General features: G+C 43.2%; 1 protein-coding gene across 1 annotated transcript in view; it reads right to left on the reverse strand.

The window, feature by feature from the left end:
* pappa2 (pappalysin 2) overlaps positions 1–16666 on the reverse strand; it is a 67914-nt gene extending 51248 nt beyond the window's left edge. Inside the window, exons 1-5 of the mRNA XM_031874564.1 lie at positions 14893–16666; positions 10740–10972; positions 9866–10093; positions 9120–9718; positions 35–183 (exon numbers count right to left, since the gene is read on the reverse strand). Coding sequence (XP_031730424.1) covers positions 35–183; positions 9120–9718; positions 9866–10093; positions 10740–10972; positions 14893–15853 — 2170 coding nt within the window. The 5' untranslated portion in view covers positions 15854–16666. The remainder of the gene's footprint in view (positions 1–34; positions 184–9119; positions 9719–9865; positions 10094–10739; positions 10973–14892) is intronic.
* Positions 16667–18523: the final 1857 nt, after the last annotated feature.

Consider the following 18523-nt stretch of genomic DNA (forward strand, 5'->3'; position numbering starts at 1 on the left):
TTAATTCACAATAGTTTGATGTAGTTTAACTTACCTTGGTGGGTAAGAGCCTCTTTCGCCCATGGCCACGTTGCAGCTCCTGCCAGCTCTTCTCGTACCGAGTTGCTGGCAAAGAAAACATTGAGCGTGTCGCTGCCGCTCAGGTGCAGCTCCTCCTTCAGCTCTTTCACACTCATATAGGCCCTTCAGAAATAAAACAAAGAAAAAGAGAAAACAGGAACATTTTAGAGAAGGAATATCATAACTTTCCATATTAGTTACATTCTAGTATGCAATGCACAGGTGTAGACTTTACAGACGATGTATGCCATGAGCATTTATGACATCAAACTGATCCCAAATTATCCTTAAAAAACTATTTTGAGCTAAACAGGACTGTTTCCCTTGTTTCCTTAGCAGAATGTACATGTTGGGCGAGTTGGAAAGTGAGAGCTTGCAGACCAGATGAAAACGTGCTTAATGAAAACTGAATACATGCGTCTTATTGTTATTGTATAAACTTGGCCACATACACCGGATACATATCTACCGGGTTTTACCTTTGAAACTAAAATGAGCTAAATACAGTCATTAAACATAGCTTAGCATTACGCTAAAGCGTTCTACAATGTTGTTACTGAAACAGATAAGGCAAACAACGAGTTAATTTACCAAAACATGATGCATTAAAGAATTCATTTTTTGAAAATGCGCCTCTTGACTGTCAGGAAGTTGGAATAGTTTGATAGCTTTCAGGACGTATACCTAGCTTAGCACTGTTAGCGGAGAAAGCTGCAAGCATAATTTGTAAAGGGGGCGAGAGCAAAAATGGACATTTCAAAAGTATCTTGTTAGCCAGTGAGGTAGCCACAAGTCACTGCCATTTTTTTTCTTTGGTTAGCGAGGGGAGTTCACAATCAAGACGGGCCTTCTCAGAGGTGCTACGTGCAGGTGCTCCCGTAGTTAGCTGTGGTCGGTCAGTACACTTCAGTCCGACCAGTTAGCTTACCCTAAAACCACAGTTTTCTACTTTTACAGGCCCTACACAGCCACGGTCCACTCACACAGGTGTTCTCACAAACTTAGTGTTGTGATAGTAAATTTAAGAATGTTGTATTCTCTTTAGCAGACGACAGTTTGCTTTAACCCATCGACATCTCTCTCTCTGACCCCGTATGTTGCTTACATAAATAGCTGTGAAGTTTTACACCCGTCATCATTAGGCCTTGGCGGGTCTGAGAGAACTTGCAGTGGGGGGTCTTGTTGCTTGATAAAGAAGCTACAATATGGCTGTCAGTAGGAGTATGGGTGTATCTGTGTAGTATGCGCTTCATTGCATCTGCTTTATGTACAGGCCGAGGTAATAATATACAGTTGTGTAAAAAAGTGTTTGCCCCCTTCCTGATTTCTTATTTTTTTGCATGTTTGTTACACTTAAATGTTTCAGATCATCAAACAAATTTAAATATTAGACAAAGATAACACAAGCAAACACAAAATGCAGTTTTTAAATGAAGGTTTTTATTATTAAGGGGGAAAAAAAATCCAAACCTACATGGCCCTGTGTGAAAAAGTGATTGCCCCCCCTGTTAAAACATAAATTAACTGTGGTTTATCACATCTTTGGAAAGCTGAGTTTAATTTCTCTAGCCACACCCAGGCCTGATTACTGCCACACCTGTTCTCAATCAAGAAATCACTTAAATAGGACCTGCCTGACAAAGTGAGGTAGACCAAAAGATCCTCAAAAGCTAGACATCATGCTGCGATCCAAAGAAATTCAGGAACAAATGAGAAACAAAGTAATTGAGATCTATCAGTCTGGAAAAGGTTACAAAGCCATTTCTAAAGCTTTGGGACTCCAGCAAACCACAGTGAGAGCCATTATCCACAAATGGCGAAAACATGGAACAGTGGTGAACCTTCCCAGGAGTGGCCGGCCGATCAAAATTACCCCATGAGCGCAGCGATGACTCATCCAAGAGGTCACAAAAGACCCCAGAACAACATCCAAAGAACTGCAGGCCTCACTTGCCTCAATTAAGGTCAGTGTTCATGACTCCACCATAAGAAAGAGACTGGGCAAAAATGGCCTGCATGGCAGAGTTCCAAGACGAAAACCACTGCTGAGCAAAAAGAACATAAAGGCTCGTCTCAGTTTTGCCAGAAAACATCTTGATGATCCCCAAGACTTTTGGGAAAATACTGACGAGTATTTTGACTGTGGACTGACGAGACAAAAGTTGAACTTTTTGGAAGGTGTATGTCCCATTACATCTGGCATAAAAGTAACACGGCATTTCAGAAAAGGAACATCATACCAACAGTAAAATATGGTGGTGGTAGTGTGATGGTCTGGGGCTGTTTTGCTGCTTCAGGACCTGGAAGACTTGCTGTGGTAAATGGAACCATGAATTCTGCTGTCTACCAAAAAATCCTGAAGGAGAATGTCCGGCCATCTGTTCGTGACCTCAAGCTGAAGCGCACTTGGGTTCTGCAGCAGGACAATGATCCAAAACACACCAGCAAGTCCACCTCTGAATGGCTTAAGAAAAACAAAATGAAGACTTTGGAGTGGCCTAGTCAAAGTCCCGATTGAGATGCTGTGGCATGACCTTAAAAAGGCGGTTCATGCTCGAAAACCCTCCAATGTGGCTGAATTACAACAATTCTGCAAAGATGAGTGGGCCAAAATTCCTCTACAGCGCTGTAAAAGACTCATTGCCAGTTATCGCAAACGCTTGATTGCAGTTGTTGCTGCTAAGGGTGGCCCAACCAGTTATTAGGTTTAGGGGGCAATCACTTTTTCACACAGGGCCATGTAGGTTTGGATTTTTTTTCCCCCTTAATAATAAAAATCTTCATTTAAAAACTGCATTTTGTGTTTACTTGTGTTATCTTTGTCTAATATTTAAATTTGTTTGATGATCTGAAACATTTAAGTGTGACAAACATGCAAAAAAATAAGAAATCAGGAAGGGGGCAAACACTTTTTCACACAACTGTATATCGACAGTGCCAAGTCGTCCAGTGGTGCATCAGTACAGCGTTGAGTCAAATCAGTTCATACTTACAAAAAGATGTTGAATGTATAAATGTATGAATCATGGATCGTTTTATTAGTGTTTTTCAAAGATTATAACGCAATGGATTATTGTTTCATGTTATGTTTCTACAGCAGGAGGTTTGATCAAGTTCAGCTCTGAGGCTAACTTTGTTCACATTACTAAGCCGTACTTGAATCTTTACCTCAGTTACTTGTATAGTTGTATTTGGATGATTTGTTTTATGTCGGTTTCTGAAAAAATAAGTTCATGCTTTTGGTCAAACTCAGCCATAGGGCCGAATTTATAAATATTACTTAACCATGCTACAATCTTTAAAGATTAGGAAGTACTTTCTTTTTTTTTTTCTCCATCAGAAATGTAATTTTTATAACTGCTCTTTAAAAATATACGTCAGCTTTGGCTCAGCGCTGCTTGCATTGTTCCAACAGCCTGAAGGACGCACAGGTGAGCTTGTGACCGTAAATACTCAGCTTTCTGCTGGGAAAAATCTTGATTCATAAAAAGCAGTAATCCGTATTCTCCCATACACTACTTTCAAAGGTGAAGCGCTTCGCCTCTAAATTGATCCAAAGGTGTTGTTCAGCAGCCAAGAGATCTGCATGTGTGTAATCCCTCCCAACGCGATCTCTCCCAGAGTGCATGTGTTGTGCTGCATATTTTTTGAAGGCCGACCCCGCAAGTTAGCATCGCACAGGTTCCCGCTACGAAAAGCCACTTGGATTTTTCTCGACTGGATTTTGGATTATCGCAGAAAATAAGCTCTGTGGCAAGTTTGTGACACTTACATGCTTAGTTCAGCAAGATGCTCTTTTGCAAAAGAACACCGCTTCATGATTCTTGAAGTGGTGTTTGGCCGCAGACATCCAGACGATCTAGCAAGCTTCAAATTAAATTAAAACCATTACCAGTGACCGTTTAAACTAGTGACTTTCCGTCGAATGCGTCCGTGGTCGCTCGTCGTAACTTACGTAAGCGGTTGGTGTAGATAATAAACACAGATGGGTTTGTACTTTGAAATTGATTGAAGGCTTTTACGAGGACGCCTACGTGTTCTGGTCTGAGAGTCTTCAGTTAACAGTGGCGACTTGTTAAACAACGGCTATGGCTCCGAGCTCTTAAACGTGTTGACTACCACGGGACTGATTTTCAACTCAATAGACTCAAAACTACATACAATGTAGTTGTAGGCATCTGGTGCTCATAATGTATCACTACTGTTTCCTACCCGCTCACTGATAGCACACAGATCTGGAACTTTGTTAGGGTCGCATTGTCGATCTTTGGTGGTTAACAGCCTTGCTTAACCTGACAAGCTGTTGCACTTCGCCACGCTTCTGTTGCCAAACTATGTGAGCACACTTCCATGCGTCGTCATTGTTTACAAACTGTGACAGAGTTCATAGTACAGTAGCAAAGGGAGGTGGGGCTTAACAAAGGGACAGTTGTTATGGCTTACAAGCTCATTCAGATGTGGAGATGCATTTACTGCTCTGGGAAACATCTCTCTTATGTTTTTATCAGTGGATAAAACATGTCCACAATAAAACTCGGGATTTACGTGTATGTAAAACTCCTTGTTCCTTCAGGGGAGTTGCTCTTAGCACTCAAGTGCACCGTCCAGGATTTGCAGACCAAGAAAGGTTAGCAAATCTTGAACATGTGTCTCAGCTTAAATGAACATGATGTCCCCTGCCACCCAATAACTCCCCCTCCACCTTTGCCTCTCCCTCTTTCTCTCTGTCCATCTTTCCCCTCCAGACTTTTTCTTTATTGTACTGCCAGAATCTGCAATGTACCTGGCCATCGCTCTAGGACTGGCTCTCAACAACAAATTTGTTTCATGAAAGCAGCTGGCTTGAAAAAAAAAAACCTCTGGCTCTGTACCAGCGAGCAGCAGCTGCACACATATAGGGTCCCACAATCTGAATAACTGTCAGAGAGCACAGAGAGAAGAATATCAAAAACAGTATCAGAATATCAAAAACCCAGATCCCAAAATATTAAAAATGTTTCAGTGCTCCACAAACGCCATCTTCCGCTGAGACAGTTGGGACAAACGCATACATGCATGCGGGCGTGTCAAAGTCCCCGCTCGACATATTTTGCAGTTTGGGTAAAAGCCATGACTGTAATGACCCTGGCAGCAGCCTTTTTACCATGAAACGGTCGAGGTTAACATTGTAACACGTTGTTGGCAACAAAACCACTTCAGGTGGAGATACACCAATTCCGTTAACGTATGTGAAGTTGACAGATCTTATGCGTGACCGACCTGACGCGGCAAGTTGACTGATGATTCACTGCATCTGAGTTTACATAATCATGACTAAAACTCAACTTTATGCAAATTTAAAATTCAAAATTTGAAAAAAAAAAGCAGAGGCCTTATTTATGGATGTCTCTCATGCAGAAACGTTCACAAAAGCAGATCCAATCCAGAGCCATGCTCACATCAACATCGGCACATTACATTGATCTCTCCAATTCCCTGTCATGCATCAAACACAAACAGACTCCAGTTATTACCCAAAGGTAAGTATGGAGGAAGTGTTTTCATCTGTTCTTGTTGGAATATCCTTTTGCAATAACCATCAAATTAAATGCAGAATAAATCACTGAGCATTTCATATAATTGAGGGCCAAAGGACCAGACCAAAACAACGGAGCGAAATGCTGTCTGCCGTCCAGCTCGTTTCATTAGAGTCCATCTCCTCTCTGCAGGGTGGAGAGCCCAGGCTGAGCACAGGGAACATCTGACCATAACAACTACCCAATCTTTGTTTTTTCCAGTCTGTCTCGCTTTGTCTATCCCACCGAGCTCATGACAAGACGACATAAATTACCGTTTACTCGTGACACACTTCGAACTTCCTGCATATGGCCAAGCAATGAGACCACACACATGCAGGTCAGCTCTTTTTTCTTGTTACTTTTACCCATCTTTAACCTGTGTCTTCCAGGGAGAGTCAGCCAAGCAGTGTGTTCTTTTCTAGCAACAGCCGGTTTCACATTCACACAGCTGCTGGGCACAGGTCACGGTCACCTTGTGTTTTGGGTAAGGAAGGCGCAGAAGCTATACAGTCCGGCTTACTTCAAGTGTTTATGATGTTGGTTTTCCGATCAAAAGCATACTTCGCTAACCTGTCGGCCGCTGCTACTATGTAAATCAAACAGTGGAATCAACCGGGACGCATTCTTGCCTGTGCATTCTGCTTCCTTTCTTCTTTTCCTCCAACCGGCTCAGTGTCACTGCAGTGCAGGAAGTACATGCAGACGAAAGGCGAAACGCTACATTGTTTTGGAAATGCAAACAAAGTTTTGGCCCACTGATATCCAAACGCATCTCTCTCTCTCTCTATATTGTTCTGTTCACTCCTACTAGGATCCACAAATGTGTTTTTATATGACCGGCATGACTAGCTAGTTGTCCCAAAGTCTCACTAGTCATCAAACATTTTAGATCTTTTACAGAAGAGAACAGACGGTGACTTGATGGGGATTCTGAAATTGTTTTTTGACATATGTTTGTCATAACCACATATAAATGAACAAGTAGCTCTGAGACACAGGATTGAAAGTGTGAAAATGTATTTTTCATTTCAATGGAACTCTGATGGAAAAAATAAGTTTGTATCACTCACATTACCCAACAGTTAGCCATCAGCTCAAGTTTCCGACAAAAATACCAATAAGCCTCTGTTGGTATGTGATCATTTATACATTTCACATTTTCCTCCTCACCATCTGCGAGTGGTAACGCGTGTTTGTCCTCTATTCATAGTCCAGCAGCTATAAACCATCACGGTCAGTCATTTCTGAAAGAATGTGATGATGTGAACAGTTTGTTTATCTGAAGAAAAGCTTGTCTCTGATCCATGGAAGCTTTCTGCCTCTCATAACCTTTTGGGTTGAAACTAATAGAATCAGAAATGTAGGTCTTGGATTAAACGCCAAAGTAATAATTTGGGATTTTGAATCATGTTGAATCCTGTTGTATTTGCTACCTAAACGATGAAAATATGGATTTTAATTTACACCAATTGTATAACAGAACACCAAGTCAACTTAATATTCTACATTATTATACAGAAGAAGCCACATGTATGTAAGAGTTGCATAAATATGTAGTGCAGTTTATGGTTTAATGAAGTGCACTACAGCACCACTATACTACTACATAAGCAATATGAAGATGGAAAGTTGAACTTTGCTTTAGTGACAAGATTTTGGATTTGGATTATGACACGAGGAGGTGTAATAACACATGTTGTAAACTGTGAGGGAGGTCAATGTGACCTAAGTATAAAAAGGAAAACATAACAATTCTACCGGTTTAAAAAAAAAACATGAATACATCCTTGTGTTAAGCTGTCACTCAGTGTCAACTCCAGACATCAAGCGCTAAATGGTTTAAAAGAAATAGCTCCAGTTCCCATGTTCTGTTTCCCAGTGGCCTAGTGTAAAGTGTGTGGTTAAAATTTGGATCGAGGACGGGGTCTTTAAGAGCCTGGGCCGTTGACTTCACGGTGAGACTTCATGCAAGCTATTTGGAGCTCTGCATGAGGCTGTCTGTCAGACCGAACGGAAGGCAGCGGGGCTGCTGTGCGCTTTGGCCTCTTCATCCAGCATCCCCATTTCACAGAGGTCGCTCTAAAACCACTGGGGGAAAGCGAGAGCACTAATTTGTGCATGCACCCCTGCTGAAGCCCAATGAGACGTTCACCTCCTGGGGAGAACTGGTCTTATTAGTGGCCATTTATGCCCAGAGACCTCTCGCCTCTGGAAAAACATGTTGTCCTCACTGGCTGATATCAATCCCCCTGGTGCTTCCACAGCTGTATCTTTCCATCAATGTAGGCTTTTACATTTTTCGCCTGTCTTAATATACGTAGCTTGATATACAGTGTATCAATGGACTGATTGCTGTACTGTTAATTCAATAAAATGTTTGTGACCAGCGACAACCTCCTCCTGAAAACGATTCACTTAAAATGCTCTCCATTCAACTCAGCCTTCCTGGAACCGTTCCTTTTTTGGTTTTCCATTAACAAAGGTTATGGATGGCACCAGGTACTGTCTTTGGTTTTCCATTAACAAAAGTTATGGATAGTACCAGGTACTGTCTTTAGTTTTCCACTAGCAAAGGTTTTGGATGTACCAGGTACTTTTTTTGTTTTTCCATCAACAAAAGTTATGGATGTACCAGGTACTGTCTTTGGTTTTCCTTGAGCAAAAGTCATAGAATGTACCAGCTTCTTTTTTGTAGCACCTTAGTCAAGGTTCCAAGCGAGCTGAACCGATACTAGAAGGTGGAGTTAAACACTGCAGATCACTGATTGGTCAAGTCGCAACACGGGACATCCTGCACAAAAAACGCCATTTTAAATACCCAAGCTATGGTCAATAGTGCTTTGAGCCCACATGGAAGGGATACTATCTGCAGCAGAACACTAAATTGAGAACATTTCCTGCTACCAAGAGTTAATCAAGTCAAGCTGGACCACGCAGTGTAAATGCAGCATAATATCCTGAGTCTCTGTTTTGTCAACTAATGTGTATCTTTCTCGGTCACAGACAAAGATGATAATTTCCTTTTTAAATTCCACCTGACGTTAGAATAATAACTAGAATTTTGATTGCCATAAATTATAAAATAGATGCATGGTTCCTTCTATACCTCGAGGACAAATTTCCCTTGCTCTCTGATATCTGCAAATTCAACTTTTATCTCCATCAATTCAGTAAAACAGAAATTCCACAGCATTGTAATATCACACCTACCACTCTGCTGCTGAGTTTCTCTACTCTAACACAAATATTGTTTTAATTCACTGGGGAGGTTTTCAGCTGCTTCTATTTTGCAGTTTTTTGGGGATTGCAGAAAAGCTAGGTACTGTTACGGAACACTTCCTGCACAAATGTGTCACAATAAAAGTCTGTGAGTAATCCCTTCCTTTCCTAATCAGTTTCTAATTTGAAAAATCTGCAGGAAGTTAACTACAGCACTTGGAAATAATTAGTGAATAAAACTAGCATCTGTGTTGCGACAGGACTTTTGTCTCTTAACCTCACCTGTCAGGGGACTCGGGATCGAAGCAGGTCTTGAAGACGTCGGTGATCTCCGGGTCACAGCAGTCTCCATCATCGTAGTCATAATGTATGCTGTTGCACTCCATGTTACAAACTCCATCCTGCCTCTTCCAGTTGTAGCAGGCCCCCAGTCTTAAGCAGTCCCCGCCGTCGTGGCCTGTCCTTGGGTGGTCGCACTCTGGGTCACATTGGCGGTTCCCGATCTTCCCAATTCGACAGTTGCTGAGGATGAACCGCTGTCTGAAGCTGGAGTTTCTGGCAGTGTGCACGCTCAGATTCAGGGTGATGTTGTAAGGCCAAAAGGCCTCGGTTAGAGCCCGGTGCTGGAGCTGGATCTGGTTTTCGGACACGGTGGGGTTCCCACCATCGTCATCGGAGAGGTTGACGACCCGGTAGCGCACTCGCTTGGTAGCACGGAGCTGGCAGTTGTTGTTGTAGCCAAAGATTATGTCGGTGTTGTCGCAAGGTGTCAGGCCGCAGGGTGGCGGCAGGAACGAGGAGACAAGTTCTTGTTCAGGGACGGGAGTGGTGATGACGGTTGGATGGAGGCCAACTTTGTATGGAGTCCATACCTCTTCCACCTCAAAGTTAGAAGCAAAATTTTAATTCATTTTAATACTACAGAAACCACTTTCCATATATAATGATTAAACAAGTAATGCTGATAATAATATGATGACATAAAAAAAGAAATTCTGAAAGTGTAAAAATGAAATATAGTCAGTTACCTTAGTGAAGTCAGCCCACATCGCCAAGAGTGGCTCGCTTTTGTCGTTTAGAAGTGGCCGCTTCAGCAGCTCCTCGTGAGAGCGGGCGTAGCCCCACAAGACCACACCCCCTATATGGCCCCTGAAGCTGTGTCCCTGATCCGATTGGTTACTGCCGAGGAAGAGGGTTCTGCACGTCTTCATGAAGGGACTGTATAGATTCCCCGCCTGGAGACTGCTCTCTCCCACCTGAGGGATGAGGGTGGAGGAGAGACGACAGCCGAGGAGATTATGTTGTGAATTCATTGGACTTTTTCAAAAAGAGAACATTTAGTCTGCCAGGGTTGGACAGCTGCTGTTTTGGCGATGTCACTTGGGGAGCTCTCCATCTGGTTGTCAACAAAATTAAAAGCACACTACATATTCACTCAATATTCATAAACAGGTGTCCTGTCCTCTGTCAGAAGACAAAAAAACAACTGCTTGCATGTGAATATTATGATGCAATGCTGATGGGATTGTTCAACCACCAGATTTGTTACCCAAAATGATTTCTAAGTCTAGCATGGCCCAATGAGAAACTACTATTGGCCCTCACTCTGTCCTACGACCTCATGCGCTGGATGATGTAGAAATGTGCAGTATCGACGCGAGCTCAGTAGCTGTTGTGATTTCATCCGTGGCACTTTTAGGGCTAAGAGTGAAAGACCTCGGAAATAGATGATCATGTGATGTGGGTGAAAGACCCGGAGAAAGCTAGTGAGTGGACCTTGAGTTAGGATTGCTTTGTCAAAATACCACCATTGTATTTCGGTCATCAGCGAGTTGACAGTGACGAAGGTGGACGACCGAACTCAACCAAACTGTGAACCACAGCTCAACCAAAAGCACACACCTTAGCACCGTCGACGTAAAGGCTCATGTTGTGGCCGTTATAAGTGGCCATCAGGTGGGTCCAGGCGTTGGCTCTGTACCGCTGGTGGCTGTAGACGGTGGTGGATTTCACGGCTCGGTCTGTGCGGAGTGTGAAGTAGAAGCGCGCATCTTTGGCGCCGGCGGGCTCCACGGTCCGGATGCCTACCGACCAGCCCTTCTCACTCAGTGAATGGGAACAGTTGTCAAATACACCTATGTCAAAGGGGTAATGGGGAAAAGAAAAATATAAATTTTTAATTAATAAGAAACAACAAAACCTGCCAACGTTATCTTGCAGAGTCAAACGACAGCAAGAAATTATCTATTTCGCTCAGGAAAACATGGGGCAACACAGGAAGAGAGGCACAAAGAGGCCGACACACAGATACGGAGCCTGGAGAATAGACAGAGACGGAGGGAGAGAACCCAGAGGGGAAGGAGGTATTTCACTCAGCCATGGCATGGCCCTGATGTTTCCATCTGACACACACAGATACACATCTGCTCCCCAGATGTGTAATACTGGGACAGCGAGGGGTCAGGGAACCCCTTCACCCTCCCAAACGCATGTGTGTGTGTTTACACACAGTGTGCGTGAAGTGCAGAGAAATAATCCCTCAGGAGGTGAGCCGGTTTCCGTGGTTAAAGAAAGCAGCAGTTAGGAGGCTATGGCTTTGGATTATACTGCATTACCAAATGTAAATACATTAGTATCAATCTCTGCATTTCCACTGTAACACATGAAATGCTAAAGGTGCTACTTTTTACACTTAATCATGAGTAAACCAATCAACAACACGGGGGGGGGGCTGTGTTTGAATTTGAGCTCAAACTTTCCGTGTCTTATTCAGCAGCAGATGGCCGTGGTGAAACAGTACTGCCAAAGAACTGACAACATTGTGTTTGCAACAGGAAACGACAAGCTTTATGGGAAACGTGGTCTTTATGTTGTGAGGCATTAGCACTATCACACAGGGGAGGGCTACTAATGTTTGAAAGCTGCATTTCATTTTTGTTGTTTGAACACAACACTGACATAATATGACATTTGAGAACATGTTAGCTAACGATTGCCTATTTTACACATTCAGGGAGCATTGAGAGCTAAACAGCAAAGTTCTGGGCCACAACAACAAAACAACGAGCTGAAAGACGCTAAAACGCTGTCGTGTTAATATAAAATATTGATTGGTGCCGCTTCAAAAATACTAAAAGTGTATTATTTAGCTGGGAATGACTGGTATGTAGTGACGATTTAAAACGGCATGAAAAGATAGTTTTTTGTGTCAAACTCAAAGACATAACATTTTTAAAAGGCCCGTTTTTTACCACATAGGACTCATTCAAATTCAAAAGGAGAAAACAAGGTGGTCTACGGGTTAAAAGGAAGCAGGGGTTTCAAACTTTTTAAACCTCTCTCCTAAATCTTTAAAAGTCCAGTTTTAAGACCTGCACGCTTGTTTAATTTGCTAGACCAATATATTGGCCAATACTGGTAATTGTTTTTGGCCAATACTGTCAGTGAACACATTAGTATCGCCAGATGCAGTAACGTAATTACAATACATACTACTAAGAAGAAAAGATTCAGTGTCATCATGACATTGTTTGCCCGGCAGCGTACAGTAACATAACAATAAAGGACACATTGTACAAACAAACAGATTTCATTCAGATAATCAATCACCATTAGGACTCAAACCGATGTCAACGTCACTGACATCTAGCAGAGACAATGAGAGTTTGTTTTTCTCGAAAGAAAACGTGATGCCTTCACATGAGGAAGCAATGAGGGAAAGAAGTTAAGCAATGGAGTCGGATCTTTGATCAGAGTGAATGTGAGCGGACGTAACTATCTGCACCGTACAGCGCTTTTCATCCTCTTCCATTTGTTTGACGTCGGCGTTTTCAAACGTAATGATTCGCTCTCCGTCATCAACGGGGACCCACAGGTGAGCCAGGTGAGGGGGACTGAATGAGTCCAAATAACTTCATATTCTGGTGGAAGTGATTGGCTTATTCTTCTAATACAGGATCACCTATTTTTTATTTTGTTTACCACCTGGTTCTTGGGTGCACAACATCAGCCGATTTGACTTTGGAGACGCTAGGGACAGCTCCTCAGTCCTCTCTATGCATGCTGGCATTGTACTCCTGATCTCTGGGAACATTAGAGGTTATAAGAAGAAGAAAACGTCTGTTTTCTCGCGATATGTTGATTATCTCGTTATCTCGTTATCTCGAGATAACAACGTTGGTTTAGTGGACATAACGACATAATTAAGTTGCTATCTGAAGTAAATGGCATTTTAAAAAAGGAATGTCATCACGTATCCCGATCACTGTGATTTCTCGTCATCACTGTCACCGTGTCTGCAGTGGGAACAGAAACAGCATAAAAACCCTGGATGAACTCTGTCTTTAAAAGCAGCCTCATGAGACCAGTATCTTTCTCTTGGAAAGCAGTTAACACAAACCTCTCTGTTAAAAGGGCCAAACTAAATGCTGTTAGGGGCACCAGATATACACTGTGTGCACAATTATCAGGCAAGTTGTATTTTTGAGGATTCATTTTATTATTGAACAACTACGGTGCTCTCGGTCGATCCAAAATCTTAATAAACCTCAAACCTGAATATTTAAGAAAGTAAAAGTGAGGTTTCGGCTTTCTATAGGAGAATATCTATGTGTGCACAATAATTATGCAACTAAATGAAAAACGAAAATGTTACCATCTCACTTGTTTATTTGCATCTGTTAAAGTAAGAATAATAAACAAACAACTCAGAATTGACAAATAAACATTTCTGACATTTAAAAAAAAAATCTGTGACCAATATAGCCCCCCTTCTTTTCAACAACAGTAATAAGCCTTCATTCATGGATTCTGTCACTCAACCACAGCCTCCCACACACTGTTCAGAGAGGTGAACTGGTTTCCTTCATCATAAATCTCCCGTTTAAGAAGGGCCCACAAGTTCTCAATAGAGTTAAGGCCAGGTGAGGAAGGGGGATGTACTTGGATGCATGTGATGGAGCTTTGTCCTGCATAAAAATCATGGTCTTCTTGAAAGATGCAGACTTTTTCGTGGACCACTGCTTGAAGAAAGTGTGTTCTAAAAACTGGCAGTAGGTTTGGGAGTTGATTTAGAGTCCATCTTCAACCCGAAAAGGTCCAACTAGCTGGTATTTTATTATTCTCACTTTAACAGATAAAAATAAACTAGTGAGATGGGAAAATTTTCGTTTGTCATTTAGTTGCCTAATAATTGTGCACACAGTGTAGAACAAGTGTCACAAGCTATTTGTAATGACATACAGCACCATGAGCGGGAGAGCAGACAAGAGACACCAGAGGAATGACCAGCGAGAGGGTCAGATCTAGAGAAACTAACATCTCAGACTGGGACAGTGTGATTGAAGGGGAAATAATGAATTATTGTATTAATTTACTGTCATGGGGCATCAATCCCCAGCTCAGTGTGTGGCCATGATAATTCCCTTTTAAACAGTGGTGGAAGAAGTATTTAGATCCTTTACTTCCAGGAAGTAAAAGTACTACAGTTATCATCACACTGTGAACATACTCAACTAAGTAAAAGTCCTGCATCCAAAGCCTTATTTGTCAAAGTTGTATCGTAAAATTCATTTTATTATTATTATTTGTTGTGTGTTCTTGTTGGGATTTACAAGGTAGAAAGTGTGTGTGTGGGGGGGGGGGGTAAAATGCTCCCTCTCAGTGTTCTACTACTTTATATGATGTGTTTTTTGATTATCATTAATTAAGTCCAGTTTATCAGAAACATTCAAGTTCAGTAAAATGTGGAACTACGTGGATTTCACTGCACATGAAGTGTATGAGAAGTTGTTATCTCAAAAGTACTTTAGTAGAGTAAAAAGTACAACATTTAGAATATCTCTGAGATGTAGTGGAGTAGAAGTAGAATAAAGTTAATTTATTTGGAATAAATCTAACTCATTCAGAATAAAGTTAACTCATTTAGAATAAATCTAATTTATTCTGAATAAATCTATCTCATTTAGAATAAAGCTAACTTATTTAGAATAAAGTTAACTTATTCAGAATAAATCTAATTTATTTAGAATAAAGCTAACTCCTGTTTTTCACCCACCTGCTATGATCGCCGGGTTGCTCTGCCCCCCCTCGGGCTTCACCCACAGCTCCAGGCTGAACTTGGCCCTCGGCAGCTCCACCCCCGCAGCCGGCTTCACCTTCAGCTGCTCCCGACGCCCGCCGAAGTACAGGGCGGTCATCCAGGAGGGGGGAACCCTGGGCACGGGACTCCCCCAGGGAGATGAGCTGCCGACGGGCAGACTCGCGGGTGGATCAGCCTCGTCCACCTCCCCGGAGTAGTCCTCGGTGCTGTCCTCCAGGGTCCCGGTCGAGGACTGCTGGTCTCCATCATCCTGCCGCAGCCTGTAGAGGACCTGGAGCCCCGTGGTGTCGGTTGAGCTGTCGGGGGAAACTTTCTCCCAGCTGGAGTTGCCGTCGTCCGCGTAAGGAAACGTCCCGCCGAGGCTGCGGGTGAACCTGGAGCGGGAGGCGCGTGGGGACTTTGCACGGCCAGAGGAGGAGACGGTCTGCCCGGCGTCTTTAAGCAAAGACACCCCGGGCTTCTGTGTGGTGTGTTCACGGACATGGTCGTTAGTGGAGCGTTTCTCGAAGAGCTGCCGGGGAAACGTTGCTCCCACCGCCACATCCTCTACGTTGGCCCAGCCTCGCTTATCCTCCCCCGCCGGAGCGAACCGGCGCACCCCGGTGTCAAACCTGCATCCTCCTGCACAAACCGCGAGAGCGCTCCCAACAGTGTACAGCTCTCTCCGGCTCGTGCGCGTCCTCGGACGGGCCGCTTGAGGGCGGTGTTGGGACGGAGAGTCGGAGCGCGGTTGCCGCCGGGACCTCCAAACGCCCGAGACAGTGCAGGGCTCACCTGCCAGCCTGGAGAGCTCGCGGTCCGCCCGCTGGGCCATGGTGCGTTTGTACCGGCGGAGTGCGTCAGAGCGAACTGGGCTGAGCAGCCACGTGTTGGTGATGAGGATGAGGAAAATAGCCAGTAGTCTGATCAACAACATTGTCTCGAGTTAGGGAAGGTATTCAATGGGTTTTGTTGAAGATAACGTGGTGGTGGGGAGGTTAGCTCTTATAAAAAGTATCTGGCTTCAGGGTCAGCCGCAGGAGGTCTCACACCAGACTGTGGTTATTATATTTGTTTGCGCACATTTACCCAGCAATAAAACCACACTGTTTTGGCTGCCTCTTCTTGGGGGATTAAAGTATATGTATTTTGTGATAAACGATCAGTGCATTCCAAAGGGTTCAAAATTTCATTCTAGGTTTGTCACGTGGAACTTATTGCATATTGAGGCTCTTGGTATAGGCTATGTTTGCTCTGCTTGATTTTTTTAGTAAGCCACAGGTTTAACAGAATCACAGAAGTTCATCCGAAATCTTTTCCGTTCCGTTCGTGTACGCTCAAAATATCTACAGCATCTGTCACTTTGTTTCTGTTTACAGGTCGCAAAGAAAACGTGCAACTATGTCTGTCTGTGTTTCAGTAAAGAAACTGTTTTAAAACTGAAATCAACAGACACATAATCAGTTTATTACTAAGGCTGTGCAGTTCCCCTTATTCAACAAAAAAAAGATTAAATGCAGATCTGAATTGCACAAATAAATCAGGTGAATTCACTCCTTGCTGACTTTGCGCAAAGCCTCTCGTTTCTTTTTACCTGACCCACAGCGGCATCATCATTCAGTGCGTCCCGTTCCCAAAACAAATATGTCTGCAAGGTGAATCGGAGTAGTAATATTATATATTTTAAAAAAATCAAAAGTCACTCCGGAGGCGAACTGAAGTGCACCGCAAAGTGCCAGCCGCCCTACTTGTTGAGCAGACAATTCATGTACCTCTGAAAACAAATATTATTCCATTATATTGAAATAATTGCGGTTTCGGCGCGCGTCAGCTCCTCTCTTCGGATTATTTTGTTGTGCGTCCGTGTGTGCGCCTCAGAAGAATGACTTGCTCCGCTCCTCTGCACCGGCCCATGAAGTATAGTAATATCCTCCTCCATTCACTCCTCTCTCTCTCTCTCTCTCTCTCTCTCTCTCTCTCTCTCTCTCTCTCGAGGGTGACGTCCCTCCCTTTGCCTCACACTTGTGTTTTACGAGGGAAATCCTCTCTCTCCTCATTCCCTTTCCCTCATGTGCCTACGTCTCTCTGGTGCAGGGGGGGGGGGGTCTGGACTGGAAAGAGGTATTTTTTATTCTTTGTCCTGATCTCATCCATCCACCTCCAGACCCTTTCACTTAAGTCAAAGTTGCAACAACACAACAGTGCAAAACAACCCTATTCCCCCTCAAGTAACGCATTCGTGGAATGTAAGTACATTTACTCAAGCAGCCTCTGTGCTTAACGGCAGGTTTTTAATGCCACTTTTTTTTTTCATTTATTTGACAGCTTTAGTTGCACGTTGCAGAGGCAGCGTTTCCGGTTTTTACGACCCGTTTATTTTGCAGAGGCAGCGTTTCCGTGCAAATAACACGCGATGCAGCTTGTAAGTCACATGCATGCTATCGATTACAGTTAGCTCCACCTCCAGCAGCTGTACGAGTAGAAAAAGACACTTCCATGTGAATGCATCAGTAACAATGATTATTAGTATAATAATATATAAAGAACGTGGTATTTTTTGAGTAGAAATATGGGTGTTTTTTACTTGAAATGCTTTGAATACATGTTAATAATAGGCCCCGGGTGTACTTTTACTTAAAGCATTGTGATGGAGTATTTTCATAATGCAGTGGAGATTTAACCACTGGCAAAAATGTTGCAAAGCAAAACTGTACATATAGCATTGTGAGTTATGCAAGTATCAAAAGTACAAGTATACACAGGTCAGTGTTTTCATACAGTTAGTGGATTATTTATATTGATGCACAAGCAGTGTTTTACCTATGTTTGGTGGTTGAATCTGTTTCAGTTCATCGTTGTGTAAAACATGAAGGTACAAAGTAAGGCAGTGAAGTAAAAAAAGTTCAATAATTGCCTTCTGAAATGTGACAAAGTACAAACACTAAAGTGAAATACATGAAAACCACACACTTCAGTTCGGTGCTTGAGTCCATATACAAGTTACTGCCCCCCCCCCCCCCCCCCGTCTTCTTGGCAATGGATGAATAAAGGTGGTCACTGCTGTCCGCCTTCGAAGGTTGCCGTGTGGATGCAGATCAATTCGAGAATAATGCTGAAACGGCCGTGTGGACGGAGATTGTTTGTATTTGACAACTCTGCTTCCAAGTAGAAACGGAGTAGAAACTGAGTAGTATGGATGTAGCATTAGATGAGGGTGGGGGGGGTTGCCCCCGCTGCAGTGACATAATTGTGTCTGATCTCTCCCTACCCCTCACTCTCTTTCGTCCTCTCACACACACACACGCACACACACGCACACACACACTCTTTCTAAAGTGAAGGAGGTGAGGTTTGAGTGACCTTCCTTCCCCCTCTCCAACCCGTGTCTCTCTTCCTTTGTCTCCCTCCCCTCGTCTCCCCATCTCGCTCCCTCTCTGGCTCTCCTCAGTGCTACAACACGGACAGCCGCCACATCTGCCTCGCACATGAAAAGGTTTTTTGGGATTTTTTTTGTGTGTTTTTTCCGAACATCCAAATATGCTACCTGCTCTGTGCTGAACTCTTTCGCTCGGGGTGGACCAAGCCAGCACTGAAAAAATAATATATA

Source organism: Anarrhichthys ocellatus, unplaced genomic scaffold (assembly GCF_004355925.1).
Source record: "Anarrhichthys ocellatus isolate YVR2014 unplaced genomic scaffold, GSC_Weel_1.0 scaffold82, whole genome shotgun sequence".
NCBI classification, from domain to species: domain Eukaryota; kingdom Metazoa; phylum Chordata; class Actinopteri; order Perciformes; family Anarhichadidae; genus Anarrhichthys; species Anarrhichthys ocellatus.